General features: G+C 58.9%; 1 protein-coding gene across 12 annotated transcripts in view; it reads right to left on the bottom strand.

Moving 5' to 3' along the window:
- EBF3 (EBF transcription factor 3) overlaps nt 1-17,893 on the bottom strand; it is a 128,013-nt gene that overhangs the window by 19,195 nt on the left and 90,925 nt on the right. For all 12 annotated transcript variants that reach the window (XM_051836655.2, XM_051836653.2, XM_051836663.2 and 9 more), the window contains exons 9-10: nt 14,081-14,211; nt 13,458-13,584 (exon numbers count right to left, since the gene is read on the bottom strand). In XM_051836655.2, the coding sequence (XP_051692615.1) occupies nt 13,458-13,584; nt 14,081-14,211 (258 nt within the window). The remainder of the gene's footprint in view (nt 1-13,457; nt 13,585-14,080; nt 14,212-17,893) is intronic.

Raw genomic sequence — 17,893 nt, 5'->3', positions numbered from 1 at the left:
AACCAGCTCTGAAGGTTCAACCTCCGCCCTAGGCCAGATGCGACCCGCCATGGCCGAGGACAGAAGGCAGGCCTTGGCCACGCTCCCTCGGGGGCACCTTCCGAGCCCACCCCTCTGCTTGTCCAGGCGTCTGAGCTCCTCCCAGGGGTGGAAAGTCACCCAGGAGGTCACCGTCCACCACCTGCCTCCCCCAGGCAGTGCGGCCACACAGCAGGTCCCAGGTGCTGAGTGACACCCCGGGCTGCTTGACACCCCTGGCACAGGTGCCACAGCCACACTCTAGGTGCCGAGCACCAAGCAAGGTGGCGGCTCTCTGATGCCACGAGAAACTTATTCTCACGCCAGCCAGGTGTCCATCAGGCGAGGGAGGGCAGGCACCATCGGTCCATCCACACAACGGTGTACTGCTCACACACAAAGGGTGCAGGCCGCATGTGGGGGAACCTGAAGATGTTTACGCCCAGGGAAAGAAGCCAGATACCAAGAGCCACAGACTGTGCGATCCACTTGTATGAAATGTCCACAGATGGGGCCAGCGCTGTGGCACAGTGGGTAAGGCCACCATCTGCAACACAAGCAGCCTGTATGGCCATCGGTTTGAGTCCTGGCTGCTCCACTTCCACTCCAGCTCCCTGTTAATGGCCTGGAAAAGCAGAACATGACCCAAGCGCTTGGGCTGCGGCTACCAACATGGGACCCAGAGGAAGCTCCTGGCTCCGGCCTGGCCCAGCCCTGGCCATCGCAGCCATCGCGGGGTGAGCCAGTGGATGGAAACTCTCTCCCTCTCTCTGTGTAACTCTGCTTTTTTAACAAATAAATGCTTTTTTAAAAAAACAAAAAAAAAAGGGACTGGCACTATGGCACAGGTTAACCCTCTGCCTGCCGGCATTCCATATGGTTGCCCATTCTAGTCCCGGCTGTCCCACTTCCAATCCAGCTCTCTGCTGTGTCTTGGGAAAGCAGTGGAAGATGGCCCAAGTCCTTGGGCCCCGGCACCCGCGTGGGAGACCTGTTAGAAGCTCCTGGCTTTGGATCAGCTCAGCTCCAGCTGTTGCAGCCATTTGGGGAGTGAACCAGTGGATGGGAGGCCTTTCTCTCCGGCTCTCCCTCTCCCTGTCTATAACTCTACCTCTCACATAGAGAAATAAAATCTTAAGAAAAAATAAAGAAGTGTCTACAGCAAGAGAATTCATGGAGACGGGAAGTGGACTAGCAGACGCAGAGGCAGAGAGCAGGGGTGGAGCAGGACGGGAACGAGGACAGGGCTCTTACCCGTCACGAACGTGCTCCTGAGCAGGCTGACGGCTGCCCAACAGGGAACCCCCAGTCACGGCCACACGCTGACCTTCCAGGTGCTGCTGGACTCCAGTGCCCCGGCCCGGGAGGCCAGCCTGCCCGGAAGGCCATGGCCGTGTCACACAATGCACTTCCCAGAAGGCGTTTCCCTCGTTGACAGTTATTAACTGCAGGTTTTGCATGGGTGAATATTATGGTATGTAAACTACACCTGAACAAAAATCAAACATTTTAAGCCAAAGTATTCTAGTCTGAATTAGGACAGACAAGGGGAGCCGGCGCTGTGGCGTAGCAGATAAAGTTGCCACCTGCAGTACTGGCATCCCATATGGGTACCGGTTCGAGACCCGGCTGCTGCACTTCCGATCCAGCTCTCTGCTATGGCCTGGGAAAGCATTAGAAGATGGCCCAAGTCCTTGAGCCCTGCACCCGCGTGGGAGACCCAGAGGAAGCTCCTGGCTCCTGGCTTTGGATTGGCTCAGCTCCTGCCTTTGTGGCAAACTGGGGAGTGAACCAGAAGATGGAACACCTCTCCCTCTCTCTCTCTCTGCTTCTCCTTCTGTGTAATTGACTTTCAAATAAATAAATCTTAAAAAAAAAAAAAAAAAAGACAAGGGCACATCACACAGTCCATGGAAAATGGAATTAAATAACTTTACTTTGACACAAAAGTTTTCAAATCCCTGTACGTCCCACGAACTTTCCCAGGCTCCTCACGCGTGGAAGCGAGATTCTCTCAGCACCCAGACGGGCGACCTTTTCCTGCCATTTCCCACCACCCCGGGGCCTGCGGTTGTGGAGACTGGGGACGCACACTGGACGGGCAGCAAGGAAGCCAGCCGGGCACAGCTTCCAGCGAGCAACCGCACCGAGGCTTCCCAACACCGGTACCCTGAGGATGGCCACGGGCACTCTTAGCTCCTGGGTTTTCCGGCTGTATAAAGAGGACAGGGACGGCGCTGGCAGACACTGCTGAGACAGGACCCCTGGAGCACGGTCCTCGAGCCAACCCCAGCATTGCGGCCTCCGTGGCCACCCCATGGCGGCTCTCCAGGGCTCTCCCACCAGGCGTGCCCAGGCGTCACGTCTGTCCTCCTCTAGGGCTCAGCACTGGCTCCGTGACAACCGCTCCGTTAGCTTCTTTTCTATATCCTGTTTGTCCCTACAGGCTCTGGAGTGGGCAGGACTGCGATGGGGCCCAGGCACCAGGCGTTTGCCAAGCGCTGTCCCAATACCGTGCACTGGGCTGCCAGCTTGGACACAGAGCTGCTTTCCTTGGTGTGGGGCCCACGCCGAGTGGGCAAGGGCACATCACCCACTCCAGAGCCCACCCATGAGTGCCCGCAAGACCTGGATGGTTTCCCTCCCTCTCCAAATCACCCACAGTGCCCACAGCTGAAGACCGAGCCCAGATGGGCACCAGGCAGCCACTGGCTGATGGGAGCCCTGGATGAATTCCAGACCATGTGGACGGTGAGCATCAACCTCCCAGTGCGTGTTTGAGACGAGACCCTGTGCTCATCCCAAGACTGTTCCGGTTTTCTGGTATTTCCCAGGCACACAGGCAAGGAGAAGGACAGACGCTGAGGAACTGGGGATGGGGAGGAGAGGGCACGCAGCCCACCCGTGGACGCAGGCTTGGCCCGTGGCAGGTGCTCGCCGACCCAGTGCCAGGATGCAGACCACGTGGAGCCTGACTGGGGCTGTGCACACAGGAAGGCAGCGCATGGCTCCCTGTGGGCGGGCAGGGGAGCTGCAGCCCCATGGCCTCCTGTGTGTCCAGCACACAGGAAGGCAGCGCGTGGGTCCCTGTGAGCAGGCGGGCAGGCTGCAGCCCCATGGCCTCCCACGTGTCCAGCACACAGGAAGGCAGCGCGTGGGTCCCTGTGGGCGGGCGGGCGGGTGGGCTGCAGCCCCATGGCCTCCCATGTGTCCAGCACACAGGAAGGCAGCGCATGGGTCCCTGTGGGTGGGCAGGGGAGCTGCAGCCCCATGGCCTCCCACGTGTCCAGCACACAGGAAGGCAGCGCGTGGGTCCCTGTGGGCGGGCGGGCGGGTGGGCTGCAGCCCCATGGCCTCCCACGTGTCCAGCACACAGGAAGGCAGCGCGTGGGTCCCTGTGGGCGGGCGGGCAGGCTGCAGCCCCATGGCCTCCCACGTGTCCAGCACACAGGAAGGCAGCGTGCGGGTCTCTGGGGGCGGGCGGGGGAGCTGCAGCCCCATGGCCTCCTGTGTGTCCAGCACACAGGAAGGCAGCGCGTGGGTCCCTGTGAGCAGGCGGGCAGGCTGCAGCCCCATGGCCTCCCACGTGTCTAGCACACAGGAAGGCAGCGTGCGGGTCCCTGTGGGCGGGAGGGGGAGCTGCAGCCCCATGGCCTCCCACGTGTCCAGCACACAGGAAGGCAGCGCGTGGGTCCCTGTGAGCAGGCGGGCAGGCTGCAGCCCCATGGCCTCCCACGTGTCTAGCACACAGGAAGGCAGCGTGCGGGTCTCTGGGGGCGGGCGGGGGAGCTGCAGCCCCATGGCCTCCCGCGTGTCCAGCACACAGGAAGGCAGCGCATGGGTCCCTGTGAGCAGGCGGGCAGGCTGCAGCCCCATGGCCTCCCACGTGTCTAGCACACAGGAAGGCAGCGTGCGGGTCCCTGTGGGCAGGAGGGGGAGCTGCAGCCCCATGGCCTCCCACGTGTCCAGCACACAGGAAGGCAGCGTGCGGGTCTCTGGGGGTGGGCGGGGGAGCTGCAGCCCCATGGCCTCCCGCGTGTCCAGCACACAGGAAGGCAGTGTGTGGGTCCCTGTGAGCGGGCGGGCAGGCTGCAGCCCCACTGCCTCCCACGTGTCCAGCAGCGAAACCATTATCTCATGCTCCCGGTATCCAAACTAAGCTAACTTTTGAACAATTGTGTTGTCACCCATGATGAGCCCATAAGACAAACCTACAGTCTCAGGCCAAGGGCAGTGTAAGAGTCACTGATAGCACCCCCGTCCCGAAGGCCGTGACTCCTGGTGTGGGTACCTGTTGGGAAGCTCGGTGCCAACAGACCTGAGATGCCCAGGCATGTGGACTGGAGAAAAGTCCAGCAGAGAAACCACCATGCTCGCCGCCCAAACCAGGGACGAACGCAACGCCATCCCTCGGGCACCAGCGTCAGGCACGAGGATCTGCGGAGTCACAGGCCACAGCCCCCTCCCCACTAGGGGCTGCAGGGGGGGCTGGGGTGAGAAACTTCTAGAAGGAGACGGCTGAAGAGACAGAGGCAGACTGGAAGAACTGACTCCCTGGGTCTGTTCCGTCAATGCTCCTGCCTGCCGACTTCTCAGGGGTCCCCGGAGGCCACCCTTGGGTGCTGGGCCCTGAGAGAGCTGAGACACCTGCGGGGAAGTGAGGTTTCCACCCAGGAAGGCCCAAAGGGAAACCTCTGGGGACAGGAAGAGGAAGGGGATGGAGAGCAGGGAAAGGGAGGCCCAGGCTGCACCCGGGAGGCACCGCCCTCCCCACTATCTGTGAGCCCCTGTGTTTAGAACATAACATGCCTGGGATGCTTCCTCCATGTACACACACACACGTGTGCCCTGGGATGCTTCCTCCATGTACACACACACACACACGTGCCCTGGCATGCTTCCTCCATGTACACACACACGTGTGCCCTGAGATGCTTCCTCCATGCACACACACACATGACCTGGGATGCTTCCTCCATGTACACACACACGTGTGCCCTGGCATGCTTCCTCCATGTACACACACACGTGTGCCCTGGGATGCTTCCTCCATGTACACACACACGTGTGCCCTGGGATACTTCCTCCATACACACACACACGTGTGCCCTGTGATTCTTCCTCCATGCACACACACGTGTGCCCTGGGATGCTTCCTCCGTGCACACACACACACATGCCCTGGGATGCTTCCTCCATGCACACACACACATGACCTGGGATGCTTCCTCCATGTACACACACACGTGTGCCCTGGCATGCTTCCTCCATGTACACACACACGTGTGCCCTGGGATGCTTCCTCCATGCACACACACACGTGCCCTGGGATGCTTCCTCCATGTACACACACACGTGTGCCCTAGGATACTTCCTCCATACACACACACATGACCTGGGATGCTTCCTCCATGTATACACACATGTGCCCTGTGATGCCTTCCTCCACGTACACACACACACATGCCCTGGGATGCTTCCTCTATGTACACACACTCACACGACCTGTGATGCTTCCTCCATGCACACACACACACACATGACCTGTGAGCTTCCTTCATGCACACACACACACACACACGTGTGCCCTGTGATGCCTTCCTCTCTGTACACACACACGCGTGCCCTGTGATGCTTCCTCCATACACACACACACATGACCTGGGATACCTTCCTCTCTGTACACACACACGTGTGCCCTGGGATGCTTCCTCCGTGCACACACACGACCTGGCATGCCTTCCTCCGTGCACACACGTGCCAGCCCACGTGTACGGGTGCCCCTGGAGGGACCCAGTGGCTCCATCTGCCACTCGCAGCCCTGGAGGACTCCCGTGTTCCCGGGAAGCCCACAGCCCACATCACTAAAGCCTCCCCTTCCCTGCTACTGCTGTCTTAGAACTGTTCCGAGAGGAGAAGGACCTTAGCCTGGATTTGACAGCGAATGCAGCAGACTCAATACCCTTGGCAGAGTGCCTCTTCTCAGGCTCTGTCCGGGGATGAGGCTGAACCCCGAGCCAGTGTGGTCTTCAAAGGGAGGCCTGGGAGGCCTCACCTCCAGCAGCCTCCCCGCCCACATCGGCACGGCACACGCCACAGCCGAACACGCCCCTCGGTGCCCTCCAGCCGCGGGCTGTCGTGGGGCCAGGCGGATGAGGCTGGGAAGGCCTGCGGTGCCAGTGACGGGTCAGCCAGGGAGGGAGGAGCAGGGGTGTCCCTCCTGCGCTGGGACGGCACAGCAATTACGGGACTTCAACAAGCTCAGGAAAGTAAGAGCACAAGACCAGCTTGTTCTGGTGCAAAAAAAGAAAAAAAGGAAACCCATGCATAGCGGTCCATGGTTCACGTTTTCTGTGGATTTGCTGAATATGCCTCGTGTGCTCAGAGCTCACCAACGCCTACACCAAAACAAACTTATCCTTTAATTCCGTTCCCACAAATTTTCCCAGGAACGAGCGCTCGTCTCCTGTGGGTGGAAGGAGCTGCACAGCGGCCAGCGGCTGCCCCTCGCTGAGTGTCCTGTGGCCGGACCCCGCACCGCGCCATGGTCTCCGTGACCGCTGACCTGTCCACCTGCCCCCGGCCGCCCCACTCCTCCCTTCCCAGGTTACTTTATCAAGTGCGTCCTGACCCTTCAGGAACTCAACACAGTGTCCACTGCCTGTCCCAGGACGCCCCTCCTGGCGGTCCCCCTGGCAACACAGGTGGGTGGGGGAGGCGGGGGTCCCTGCCTCCAAGGGGCTGAGCCAAGCCAGGGAGAGGGCCCAGCCTGCCCCTGCGGTCCACATCCCGACAATTACTAAGGGAAACCCGGATGACCCTTTTGTCCTTTGGGCAAGATGAATGGGCGTCCGCACCCGGCTACGTTTTGTCAGTTCGGTGCTGAGGAGTCGATACCTTCACCTTGACACGGAAACTTCGCGATTTATCAGCCCAGTCCTCCTCGGGGTGAGCGTGGCCCCGACAGCACAGCCAATCGGGGTGCGGGGAGCGGACCCGGTCACGGGCACTTGGAAAGCGACCAAAGCCCCCTCGGATGACAGACAAATGTGTCTTGTTAGCAACAGCCCAAAAGCACTTGACTTGTACTAATAACAAAAAGGGCAGGCTGGTCACCGTGGGTCTAAAGACGAAGCACCCTGTCACCAGCCTGGTTGGGAAATTAGCAAATAATGTTCTTTTCCTTGATAAATGGGTGACAGCTCCCTCTCACCAATCATTTTTAACATTTTGATGCATGCCTATGATCCCACTGGAGGGGCAGCAAAGTTTACTGGCTCTCAATTTTCAGATGATGAATGGAACGCTCTAAATGTGCGATTTCTGTATGAGGTATAGTTCATTTTAAGCAATTCTGGTAAATGGTGTCACTGATTAGGACAAATAGTCTACTTGTGCAACAGCACAGACGGTGTCTCTCTCCCGGCCTCCTTCGAGACAGAAAGAGGGGACAGCGGTGACCCCGGTAGCCCGCTTGGCAGCACACCTAACAGGGACATCCCCAAACCTCCTCCAGCACCCACCAGGCCAGCCCCGCCTCACTGGGTTTGATGTCACCCCACGAGGCTGCTGGGGGCGGGGCTCAAGGCGTGCCCGCCCACCCACCTGCCTACCCGCGCTTTGTGGCTCTGCCTCAAGGGCCCCGAGGGCAACCGGTGTCCACGCCCAGGTGAAGGGGCTGCAGTGGGACGCCCATCACCCGACCGGTGTGAGAATGCCCACTCTGCTATCCGCCCTGGGACAGAGGACGAAAGCAAAGGAGAGGACAGGCTGGGAGGAAAACTGTTGTTTTAAACGCTTATTTATTATCTTCCTCTACTTCAAAGGCAGGGCAACAGAGACAAAGAGATCAATCGATTGGCTGATGGTTGACTGATTTTCCATCCACTGGTTCACTCCCCCAATGCCTTCAACAGCCCAGGCCGGGCCAGGCTGAATCCACATGGGTGGCAGGGGCCCAGGCACTTGAGCCATCGCTCCCTGCATCCCAAGATACATTTGCAGGAAGCCAGATCAACAGCAGAGTAGCTGGATTCAAACCAAGAGTGGCTAAACCCACTGTGCATTGATGCCTGCCCCACTGGTCTCGTCTGAGTCACACGTGACAAGATCCCACGTCTGGGCAGGCCTGGGGACAGCCTGAGCTGAGGACACAGGCCTGTGCTGTTCACCTGAGTAACCGCGTGGAAAACCAAGGTGGGCACAGGCACCCATCCTCCAGGGGATCGCCAGGGCTGACCGAGGGAAGGAAGCGGAGATGCTGGACACCCTGAAGATGTCCAGTCTGGGTGAGGGCAACAGTGGGGCCACAGGCGGGGCCGCCAGAGACAGACAGACACCGCGCTCCTGTGGTGCGTCGGGCTGAGCCTCCGTGGACCCCTGGAGCCATGACAACAGCGTCCGTTTCTCCCTGCATCGTGTCTGCGTTACAGGCTCACGGTGGAGATCGCCGGGTGGTTTACATTGGAGGGCAGTATCCACGTTTAGGGTGGCATAGTAAAAGTCGGATGATTTGTGGGTGGCAATTAAGCGTCATTTGCTCTGCGGACACAAGCGATTTGTCTGAGGCGCACGGCCGGGGGAGGTGGCTGGCGGGGGTGTCTATGGCCATGGGCACTTCCGACTCCACAGTGTTGATGGACCACAGAGCGCACACACACACACACACACACACACACACACACGGACCTTTAACCTGCTGCAGAAACACGCAGTGAAGCGGGGGCTGCACAGTGCGCGGGGTGGGGGCGTCACCCCAGCCCTGCGCCCCCAGCCGAGGTTCAAGGCACACACAGTCTTTCTAAGGAAAACATAAATGCTGTATCAGAGAAGAGCACAAGCCTTCAGCGATTACCGGCCAAGGGAGGGTCTCCTAGGCCTGACGCTGGATGCTCACCTCTCCGCTCCCGCCCCGGGGTTGGGGATGCTCGGCAGGCCCGGGCCTGGCCAGGTCTTCGGCTGTGAGTGCTAATTGGGCCCGCCCGGCACGCTGCCCACGCCACGTTTGGTGTCTGGGTTCAGATGGTCCCAGGCACAGGCTGAGTCCTGTGGGGATGGGCCACCCAAACACAGGGGACCGGAGGGCGGCAGGAACAGCCCCCCGCGACCCGAGTCCCCGGCATCCAGGCTGCTGCCTCCTAAGTCGCTCCGCCAACCTGGGCGTTTTCGGAAGGCGGCAACACGCATGCTGGTGCCGTTACACTCCACACACGTGGAAACACGCCTGTACAAGCAGTGTTGGCGATGACATAACTTCAATTAGCAGCGTGCAAATTCCAATCTGTCTTAATCAAATAACACCATAATGCTTATATTCCAATTAAGAAATAATTCCTTTTATTACTCTTAACAATTTGATATGTTTCTCCGGGTGAAATTACGAGTGCACAGACGGAGTTCCTCAGGTAGGACGTTCCAACACTATTTTAATTATTATTAAACAAGCAAATGGGACATTATTAGACAAATATTAAAACAAGCTTGCACTCAGTTATTAATTTGCACTATTCACTTTTAAATGCGGCAAATATCTCATTAATGTAATCCGAGGTGCCCGCCGGTTTATATTGCATTTGGAGTCTAGAAGGCAACTCACCATTAACTAGCAATTACATACAGAGTGACTGTTAATTCTGCTCCTAAGTGCTCGCCGCTTGAAAACTGTTCACTCTCTCTAATTTCTGACCTTCTTACAACAGGGGTGAGGCACAGTGGGAATACAAAGAACTGGTGTGGAGGCGCTGGACATGTCATCTGTGACTTGTTCTTTTAATTCACCGTGCTAATCAACTGCACTGCCACAGCCTCCCAAGGTAATGGTGTCCTCGGAGCGTCTGGGAGCAGCAGGCAAGGGGCTTGGGCGGACAGGGCTTGGCCTGCCTGCCTGCCCCGGCGGGCGGGCGTGGGCCGAGCGCCCACTCGGCTTGACTGATAGGGTCTGGTCCCGAGCAGTCTGGTGTTTCTCAGATCACCGTAAACAGATCATCTGGGCTTCTGCAAAGCCCTCCCAGCCTCTGGGTGGGCAGCCCCCTCCGCTGAGCCCAGGTTCATTATCCCGGGCCTAGCTGCCCCACGCTGGCCTCACGCCGGCAAGGTTAAACGTGAGGGTGTCCCAGCAGCCTCTGGGGCTGGGGACACTGATGGGAACCAGACGCTCGGGGGGCCGGCGCCCGAGCCGTGGCATTCAGAGGGCCCGGCTCAGCTTTCAGCGGGAGTGCAATTCCCGGTGATTACCTCGTTGTCCCCGCCAATTTCGGGGCGATGCAAATCAGACAGAAGCTTCCAGGTCAGACAGGCTCTGACCCCACCTTTCCTCTGCTCCCTGAGTGCACACAGCACGTTTGAAATGTATATTCCTGTTAATGGTGGGGGCGGGGGGGGGGCATAAATTAGCCTCCCGCCAAGAACGGCTGAGCTCGCCAAACAGCTCCATTGAAAATGCCCATTCATGGAAGAGGGTCTGGGTGGAGGAGACCCCGAAGCCTTGGGCAGTGGGACCTTGAACTTGTGAGCCAAGAGGCCCAGTTGGTCTGAGAGTGGACACCATGGTCACTGCAGTAGGGCAGGCCCACGTGGCTGTAACCGACTCAGGGGCACAATGCTTCTCTTGGGGGCCAGGATAGGAAGGCATGCCCCCCGGCCAGGCACAAGGGTCTGCAGGGAGCGCTCCCCCCACCACACTCCCCCAGCCCTGGAGCGGCAACAGGGCCTCGGCAAGCCGGGAACTGGGGCCGTGGCCTGTGCCATGTGACACCGGCAGCCAGTGGCAGGTGGCCCCTCCCACCCGAGCTCATTTTCCTTTCCCAGCCACCCACGCTAACACACACGCAGCTCAGGGCTTTCTCTTCAGCCCCAGGCACAGCGGCCCCCGAGGACAGGCAAGGCGGGAAGGAACGGGACGGGGCCTCTCAGCTCTCACTTCTCTCAAAAGCAAAACAAACAAGCAACGGTCTCCACTCTTAGCCACAGCTGTGCAGGCTTCCCAGTGGAAAAGCTCACAGGCCAAGATCGGGGCTCAGGAACGGATTCTGAAGAATTCAGCCAGGACGGGCCACGTTCCGAGTGGGGAACAAGTGATCTACCCGCGCACGGTCAAGCAGACCACAGCCCGTCCTGCCACGTGAGGACACACACGCACCCTGCAGCCGTGAACCAAACCCAGGCCCCACGGGCAGCATTGGAATCCACACGGGACACCCAACCGTGACGTGTGTCTGCTGCACCACGGGAGCCAGTGCGGGGCTCAGGACGTGGGCAGGTGTCCCACAGACACCTCCACCACGTTTAGCCACTCTACTGTCCACGGAGGGCCTGCCACCTGTGGGCTGCTGGGCTTTGGCTCTCCCAGACCCTCATCAAAGCCTCAGGAGGCCCAGCCGAGGGGAAACTGGGCCTTGTAGGAGTCAGGAGCCACACATTAACACACCCACACGCCCAGGAGCCACAGGCACGAGCAGCATGCCAAGCCCCCCTGGCCGCCGGGTCTCAGCAGTGAGTACTCTGCAGACCCAAGGGGGTAGGCCACACATGCAGACACGTGTGGCACCCACAGTGGCAGACAGCATGCGGAGGCGTGTTGAGTACATGCGTGGCTTTATCTGCAGGGTTGCCGGAGAGACCCCATGAGGGGCCCCACTTCCTGCCTCTCCCAGAGACCTGTTGCCCACAGAAGCGACACTCTACACAGCAAAAGCACTTCTGTGTTGAAGTCTACAGATGCTCCCCGACGTACAACGGGGTACCCACATCCCAGGAGGCCATCACACAACAAAAACACCTTAAGCCAAAAAAAGATACATCAGGGGCCAGCAGTTAAGCTGCTGCCTGTGACACTGGCATCCCTCATGGGCACTGGTTCAAGTCCCAGCCACTCCACTTCTGATCCAGCTCTCTGCTGTGGTCTGGGAAAGCAGCAGGAGATGGGCCAAGTGCTTGGGCCCCTGCACCCATGTGGGAGACCCACATGGAGTTCCAGGTGCCCGGCCCTGGCTGTTGCAGCCATTTCAAACATGCACCAGCAAACAGCTTGCTCTCTCTCTAACGCTCCCTTTGAAATAGATAAACGAATGTTGTGAATAAAGACACCTGTTCCGCACCTGCCCCGCATCCCTGAGCCTCGCCTGGGAGCTCGTGTCCTGAACAGTCACTTCCAGCTCCAGCACAGAGCTGCTGAGCTTCTGCTCCTGACGACCACGCGGAAGCGACCACGTGATGCCTGCCAGCATGCTTTCCTGCCACTGCGCCCCCTCAGCTGACCCAGCCTAAGTCAACGTGGGGTTGAAAAGTCGCCCCGACTTTTCTATTTTTGAATACACCAGGGGCCTTCAAAATCTGAGGGAGCTGACCGCCCTCAACTGCAGAATCTTACAAGGAAGCCAAGAGCATCCGGGCCACAGGAGGGGGCCACGTGCACCTGCCCGAGGTCCCTCTGCCACTCCCGCCTCTCTTCTGCTGGTTCCACCTCGCCTGCCTGACCCCGAGGGACCCAGCCCAGACACACCCCTGCAGTGACGTGGGGCCAACCCGGAAGTGAGCAGTGGTGGGATTTATGTGCGCCTGTCACGCTCATTCAGTCCTTCCTGGAAAAGGCCGTGGCCGAGCCCCTCCACTACCTCTCTGCACCCAAGAGAGAAGGGACCCGGCTCTCACGACGTCATCTACTGGCTGGACACAGGACACGACCACATCCCAGAGGGAGACCAGACCTGCCCCCGGGCACCTCTGGGTGGTGACGGGGTAGGAGTCAGAGCTAATGCCCCCAGCGGGGCTCCCGCCCGGGCCCTCACAGACCCACCCACTGTACGAGCGCCTAGGACCACAGGTGCTCAGCTCGCCCTTCATGGTCACCGGGGTCCAGCGCACGCTGCCAGAGTTAAAGACCTTTCTTACACACTGCAGCCTTTGGACCTGGCCAAGACTGAAAACCAAAATGCAGACACGCCTTACGTCCACTTATTTATGGCATTTCTCAGTGGCCATCTCCAACACGTCATGCTAATTAGGCCCTCCCGGGGCTGCAGAGGCGAGCTGGCGCTGCCCCCAGGAACGCAGGACCCCTGTGCAGCGTTCAAGACCCCGGGCAGAGCAAGAGAGACCAGGACTACAATAGCGGCCTCTCCACTCCTGGGCATGTGCCTCGGCCTGTGGCCTCCCCTCAGCCTCAGCCGGCGCAACCGGACAAGGGGACAACCCGGGCAGAGGTCTGCTGTGTGACGACACGGAGGCGGAGGAGAGAGCTGGGGACACTGCTGTCAAACTCCCCCACCCCACAGGTACCCAGGGAGGTACCCAGCTGCGGTCACACGGCCTCGGGGGCTGCACCTGTCCACAGCACTGGGCCCATCCCAGACGCAGACAGGCAGAGCGTGCACCCGCGTGAACGCCCCCCTGGGCGGCCCCAAGGTGCCCTGCTGGGGAGAAGGCACGGAACGCGGACTCACCGGTGTAGACGAAGCGCCCGGGAGCACCTTTGCAGAACTGTTTGGATTTGTAGGAGAGGGTGACTTCCACGACGCCAGGAATGTGCCGCGGCGGGGTCTGCACTCGGATGGCGTGGGGCGTTATCAGCTGCAAAACCACACACGGCGGACAGCGTTCAGCCTCACTGGCCGCGGAGGCGGACACTCGCCAGTTGGAGATAATTACCCAAATGAGCACAAATTGGACCATCGGCCCGGAATGCTCCCTCCTAGCTGGCACCCAGTCTCGGGACCTACCGTGTTCTTTAAGAAAATATCTGCAAACGATCCTGGGGTTTCGTTGGCAGGAAAGGCCAGAGGGCATCATTCACAGGAAAATTGCCACCATATGTCTCCGTGAACTTCCCTGGGAACTCCAGGGCTAACTGTTCCAGGGGCCTGGAGGGCCTCCTGTAGCAGCTTCTAAAGCCAGGGGCACGGGGCTGAGGGTGGGGGAGGCTCTGTCCCTGCACCGGGAGGAGCCCCAGCCAGAGGTGAGGATTTGGGGGCGGGGGGTGGCTTCGTGCCCTCAAGCTCTCGGCAGCTCGTCCAGGGCGGCCGTGAACGCAGCCACAGCTCAGGGCGCCCGGGCTGCGCAGGCTTACCTCGCTCCACACCAACATGGTTCCAAACACAACTTGAAGGCCGTCAAAGAAGTTGTCTCCGATTATGATCACGGTGGCGCCCCCCGTGGTCCAGCCTTCACTGGGACTGATGGCCTTGATGCACGGCGTGGCTGCTCGCACAAGACAGAGAACACAGACCTCAGGACCCCGTCCAGCCCACCCCGAAGCCGCGCCAGCCGCCGCGGGAGGAGAGGCGTGTCTCTCCTCCAGGCGGCACGCAAAGGGCAATCGTAGATCAGCATGTTGATGTGTTTAAAGCAAACTATTAAATGTTTTATAAAGCAAAGGCCGAGCTGTGGAATACTAGTGAGCAAGAAAAAAAAAAAACGGCTTGATATAGCAAATTACGTGTCAGGGCAAATATGACTATTACAAATGATTAAGCATCGCCTGCACGTGGCGCGTCGATTTCTCTGCTTTGCTATACAGATCTAAGCAGAGCCAATCAAAAGGCTGTTGAAGGAGATGGAAGAGCAAATGCCTCGCACTTCGATTCCTCATAAGCAGCTAACTGGGTTGGGTTTTTTCATCCGCGAACTTTGCCTTTTGGTTCAAAACTCCATTTTCCTCTGTCACTCCCCAATTACCACTTTTCACTTTTCATCAGGAGGAAAAAAAATCAAAAGCACTGTATTAATACTTTTGTCAAAGGTACACATTTTACATCTAATACTGTTTGTCGGCAGGGATCCCCGAGCCGCTGGCCTGACCTCTCTTTGTCTCGCGAGCCCTCCCATTTGCATGAGTTATTACAACAGTGCTGCTGCAGCCGGCCACGCGGGCAGCCCTGCTGGGGGACGCAGAAACAGGAGGAGGGTGCAGCCCAGGAGACGGGCAGCACGAGGCCCGGCATGGTGCTCCCAGCAGCCTGGAGCAGGGAGGCTGGCCAGGCTGAAGGCTACAGGGCTGATGGAGGCCAGCTCTGTCCTGCCTCTGGTCAGCCTGTCCCGGACACGGTGCTGGCGACCTTTCCGACCGCCCTCCGTGGCCCTCTGTGCGTGGAGTCCCGTGAAGAGGAGGTGGCCCTGGGACACACGGGCGGCATGCTCGCCAGCTAACCTGCAGGGTGAAGGCACCACGTTTGGGCAGAGCCCTGTGCTCAGCTCGGGGCCTCAGCTGACTGTAGCTTTCAGGAGGGCCGGGACCATTCTCTGGCACACAAAAGAGGACCTGTGGGATGCCAGCCCTCCTTGCTAATGGCTGGACACGGGGACACCCAGATGGAAGGAGGCCCAGCCTCAGCCCTCCACCGGGAGGGGAAGCCCTTGCAGCAAGTCTGGGGCACCCCCGGGGGTCGTCCCTTCTTCCTCCTGGGTTCGTGGGGCAGGGGTGAAGATGAACCCAAGAGGGAGGAATGCAGCCCCGGGCCCAAGGGACACCCCTCCCATTTCGGGGTTCTTCCTTGGTGCACAAGCACCTGAGTGCCCATCTGTCCAAAGCAGCAGTAAAGAGGGAAGCTTGACAAACAAGAAGTGGCTGAACCAAGCCACCCCAGCTCCGGGTGTCAGCCCCCAGCCCCGGCCCAGCGGCCGCAGACATCTGGGGGCCTTATTAGGTCGTTCGTCTTATTTGAGCCCCGCGTAGCTCGGCTGCAGATAAATCATCTTTTTAGACTCGGGGTCAGATCTGGTTGCACGTCTTCATAAGTGGGAGTTTTCCGGAAGCCAGCGTGCCGCGGCTTCCCGGACGGGCCGAGGCGGCCCGGGCAGCCCCCGCCGCGCTAATCACCATTAGCTATTGTTGTTGAGCACACCGCCGACACGCCACCTTCCTTTGTTTGCTCTAATGTTGGACGAGTGGGGGTTATATTTGCTCATTCCACACGCATATCCCCTCCGAAGCAGAGGCACAGAGCACACACTGGGAACCTGCCCTTAACTAGCGCTGTTGACTTCATGCTAATAAGTTCATACAAATTTTCATTTCTGAGGCTTCCGAGTGACATTTGCTTTTCTTAATTGCATGGAGAGCATTTGAAAAGGATCAGCTCTCTAAAGACTGGCAAGTCTCCTCCAAGGGAGTGACCTTCATCAGCACAGCCAATTATGGCAAATAATTCACAAAAAAAATTACAGTAAACAAATTTACTTTGGAGGTGAGAAAAGAAAAAAAAAAAAAAAAAAGCCCAGGATGAGTGCGTGCGCGCACCAGAGATTGCTGTCTGGCAGCTGTGGCCCAGTGGAAGCCACATCACCTCGGAATTCGTAGTGCTTCTCCGTGGGTAGGAAGCACGGGCTGCCTCGGCCTCCTCGCGGCCGATAGCCATCTTCCTTCTGCCCGTATTTGCATACATTTCAATGCACACACAGAGAGGGAACATGTGTTCAGTGGGAACCATAGCAAAATGAATTACACAGACAGCGCTGGAGATCTAATGATATACGGCGCACAATGCACTCCAACAGATGACGGAGCTGGGCACGGCAGCTGAAGATGGCAGAGGAGCCGGCGCACGGCGGGGAGAGGGAGCCCCCCACGCCCCCGGGCTCTCGCCCTGGCCCCACTGTGGGACACGTTCTCCAAGACGGATCCCGGTCTGTGAGCTTCGGGCCTGGCCGGGCCTCGTGGAGCCCAGGGCTGCCAGGGTCCGAGGGAGGCTCCCCTGGTGCAGGCTGGGACGATAGGTTTTAAACTGCAAGGGTCCTGCCGCCCCAACCCCACCCCGGCATCACGGACGCCCTCCACTGTGCTTTCGCCTTGGGCACCCGGCCTCGACCGGCCTGCGGCTCATCCTGTGGGCACTGGTGAAGACGAGGCCTGAGCCGGGAACCAGGGTCCTGGACCCCGGTCCTGCTGTCTCCTCCCTTTTGGGGGGTTTCTCCCCAGCATCTCGGGTATTCCATTAGCCCACAGCTTCCCGTTAATCAGCGAGCTCTCCTGAGTAATATCCCAGCATTTGTCACCTTTCTCTGCATTCACAATATTGAGGCACTCAAACAGGCCTAATCTTGCCTCGTGAAGACTTCTTTGTTCTGCTGCTAAAACGTCTTGTAATTGTGCTTGGGATGTCCAGATGGCTGGCTGATACTCCAGCTGATAGGATTATACCTTTACCTCTCCTAGGGCCATCTGTTCCCTGCAACTCGCTAAAGCCCCACAGCCTGGATTCAGTTGTCCTTATTGCATAAACCTAACCGCATTACGGCACTTGGCATGCAAATCGCTTCTGTGCTGCAGGCCGGGTGCCGGGCAGGGCGCTCCAAGGTTTAAACAGGGTTGGAGCCGTTCACGAAAGGGACAAGTGACAAGGAAAAAATGAAAGGCCGGGTCCTCCTGTGTTGTGCTGGAAGGTGGAATGGTTGTTTTCCCCGCACTTGTGTTCAATACTGTAAATAATCTGCCTTCTTTTTGTGAGCTCAAAGGACGCCGTGGCAGGCATCCACGGCAGCAGCAGGGGGAATTAGTTTACTTGGAAACCATCAGCGAGTGTGTACACACTGCTGGTGAATATTAGATGATTGGATAATGAGGTGTGAGCCGGCGGAGGCTGCACAGAGGCCCGGAGCTGTGGTTATGGGGGCGCGTTTTCCCTCAAGAATGTGCGACCGAGCGATGCAGAGCCAGCTCCCCACCCCACGGTGCACCCTGACCGGGCACAAGGTGCAAAGCTGCCTTGGGAAGGACCCGGCCAGACCTCGGGACGAACTTCCTGAGGGCAGACGCTGCGCACAGGAAGTGACGAAGCACACAGGAGAGCCCCGCCACGTTGTGCAGGGCATCAGAGAACCAGGCGCTAAGTGCAGGAAGAAGGCCTCTCCCTGGGAGATCCAGAGACCTGCAGGCTTAGGTGAC

The sequence above is a fragment of the Oryctolagus cuniculus genome, chromosome 15 (genome assembly GCF_964237555.1).
Source record: "Oryctolagus cuniculus chromosome 15, mOryCun1.1, whole genome shotgun sequence".
Taxonomy (NCBI): domain Eukaryota; kingdom Metazoa; phylum Chordata; class Mammalia; order Lagomorpha; family Leporidae; genus Oryctolagus; species Oryctolagus cuniculus.
The sequence above is the reverse complement of the archived record's forward strand: the minus strand, read 5'-3'. Positions and strand labels throughout refer to the sequence as shown.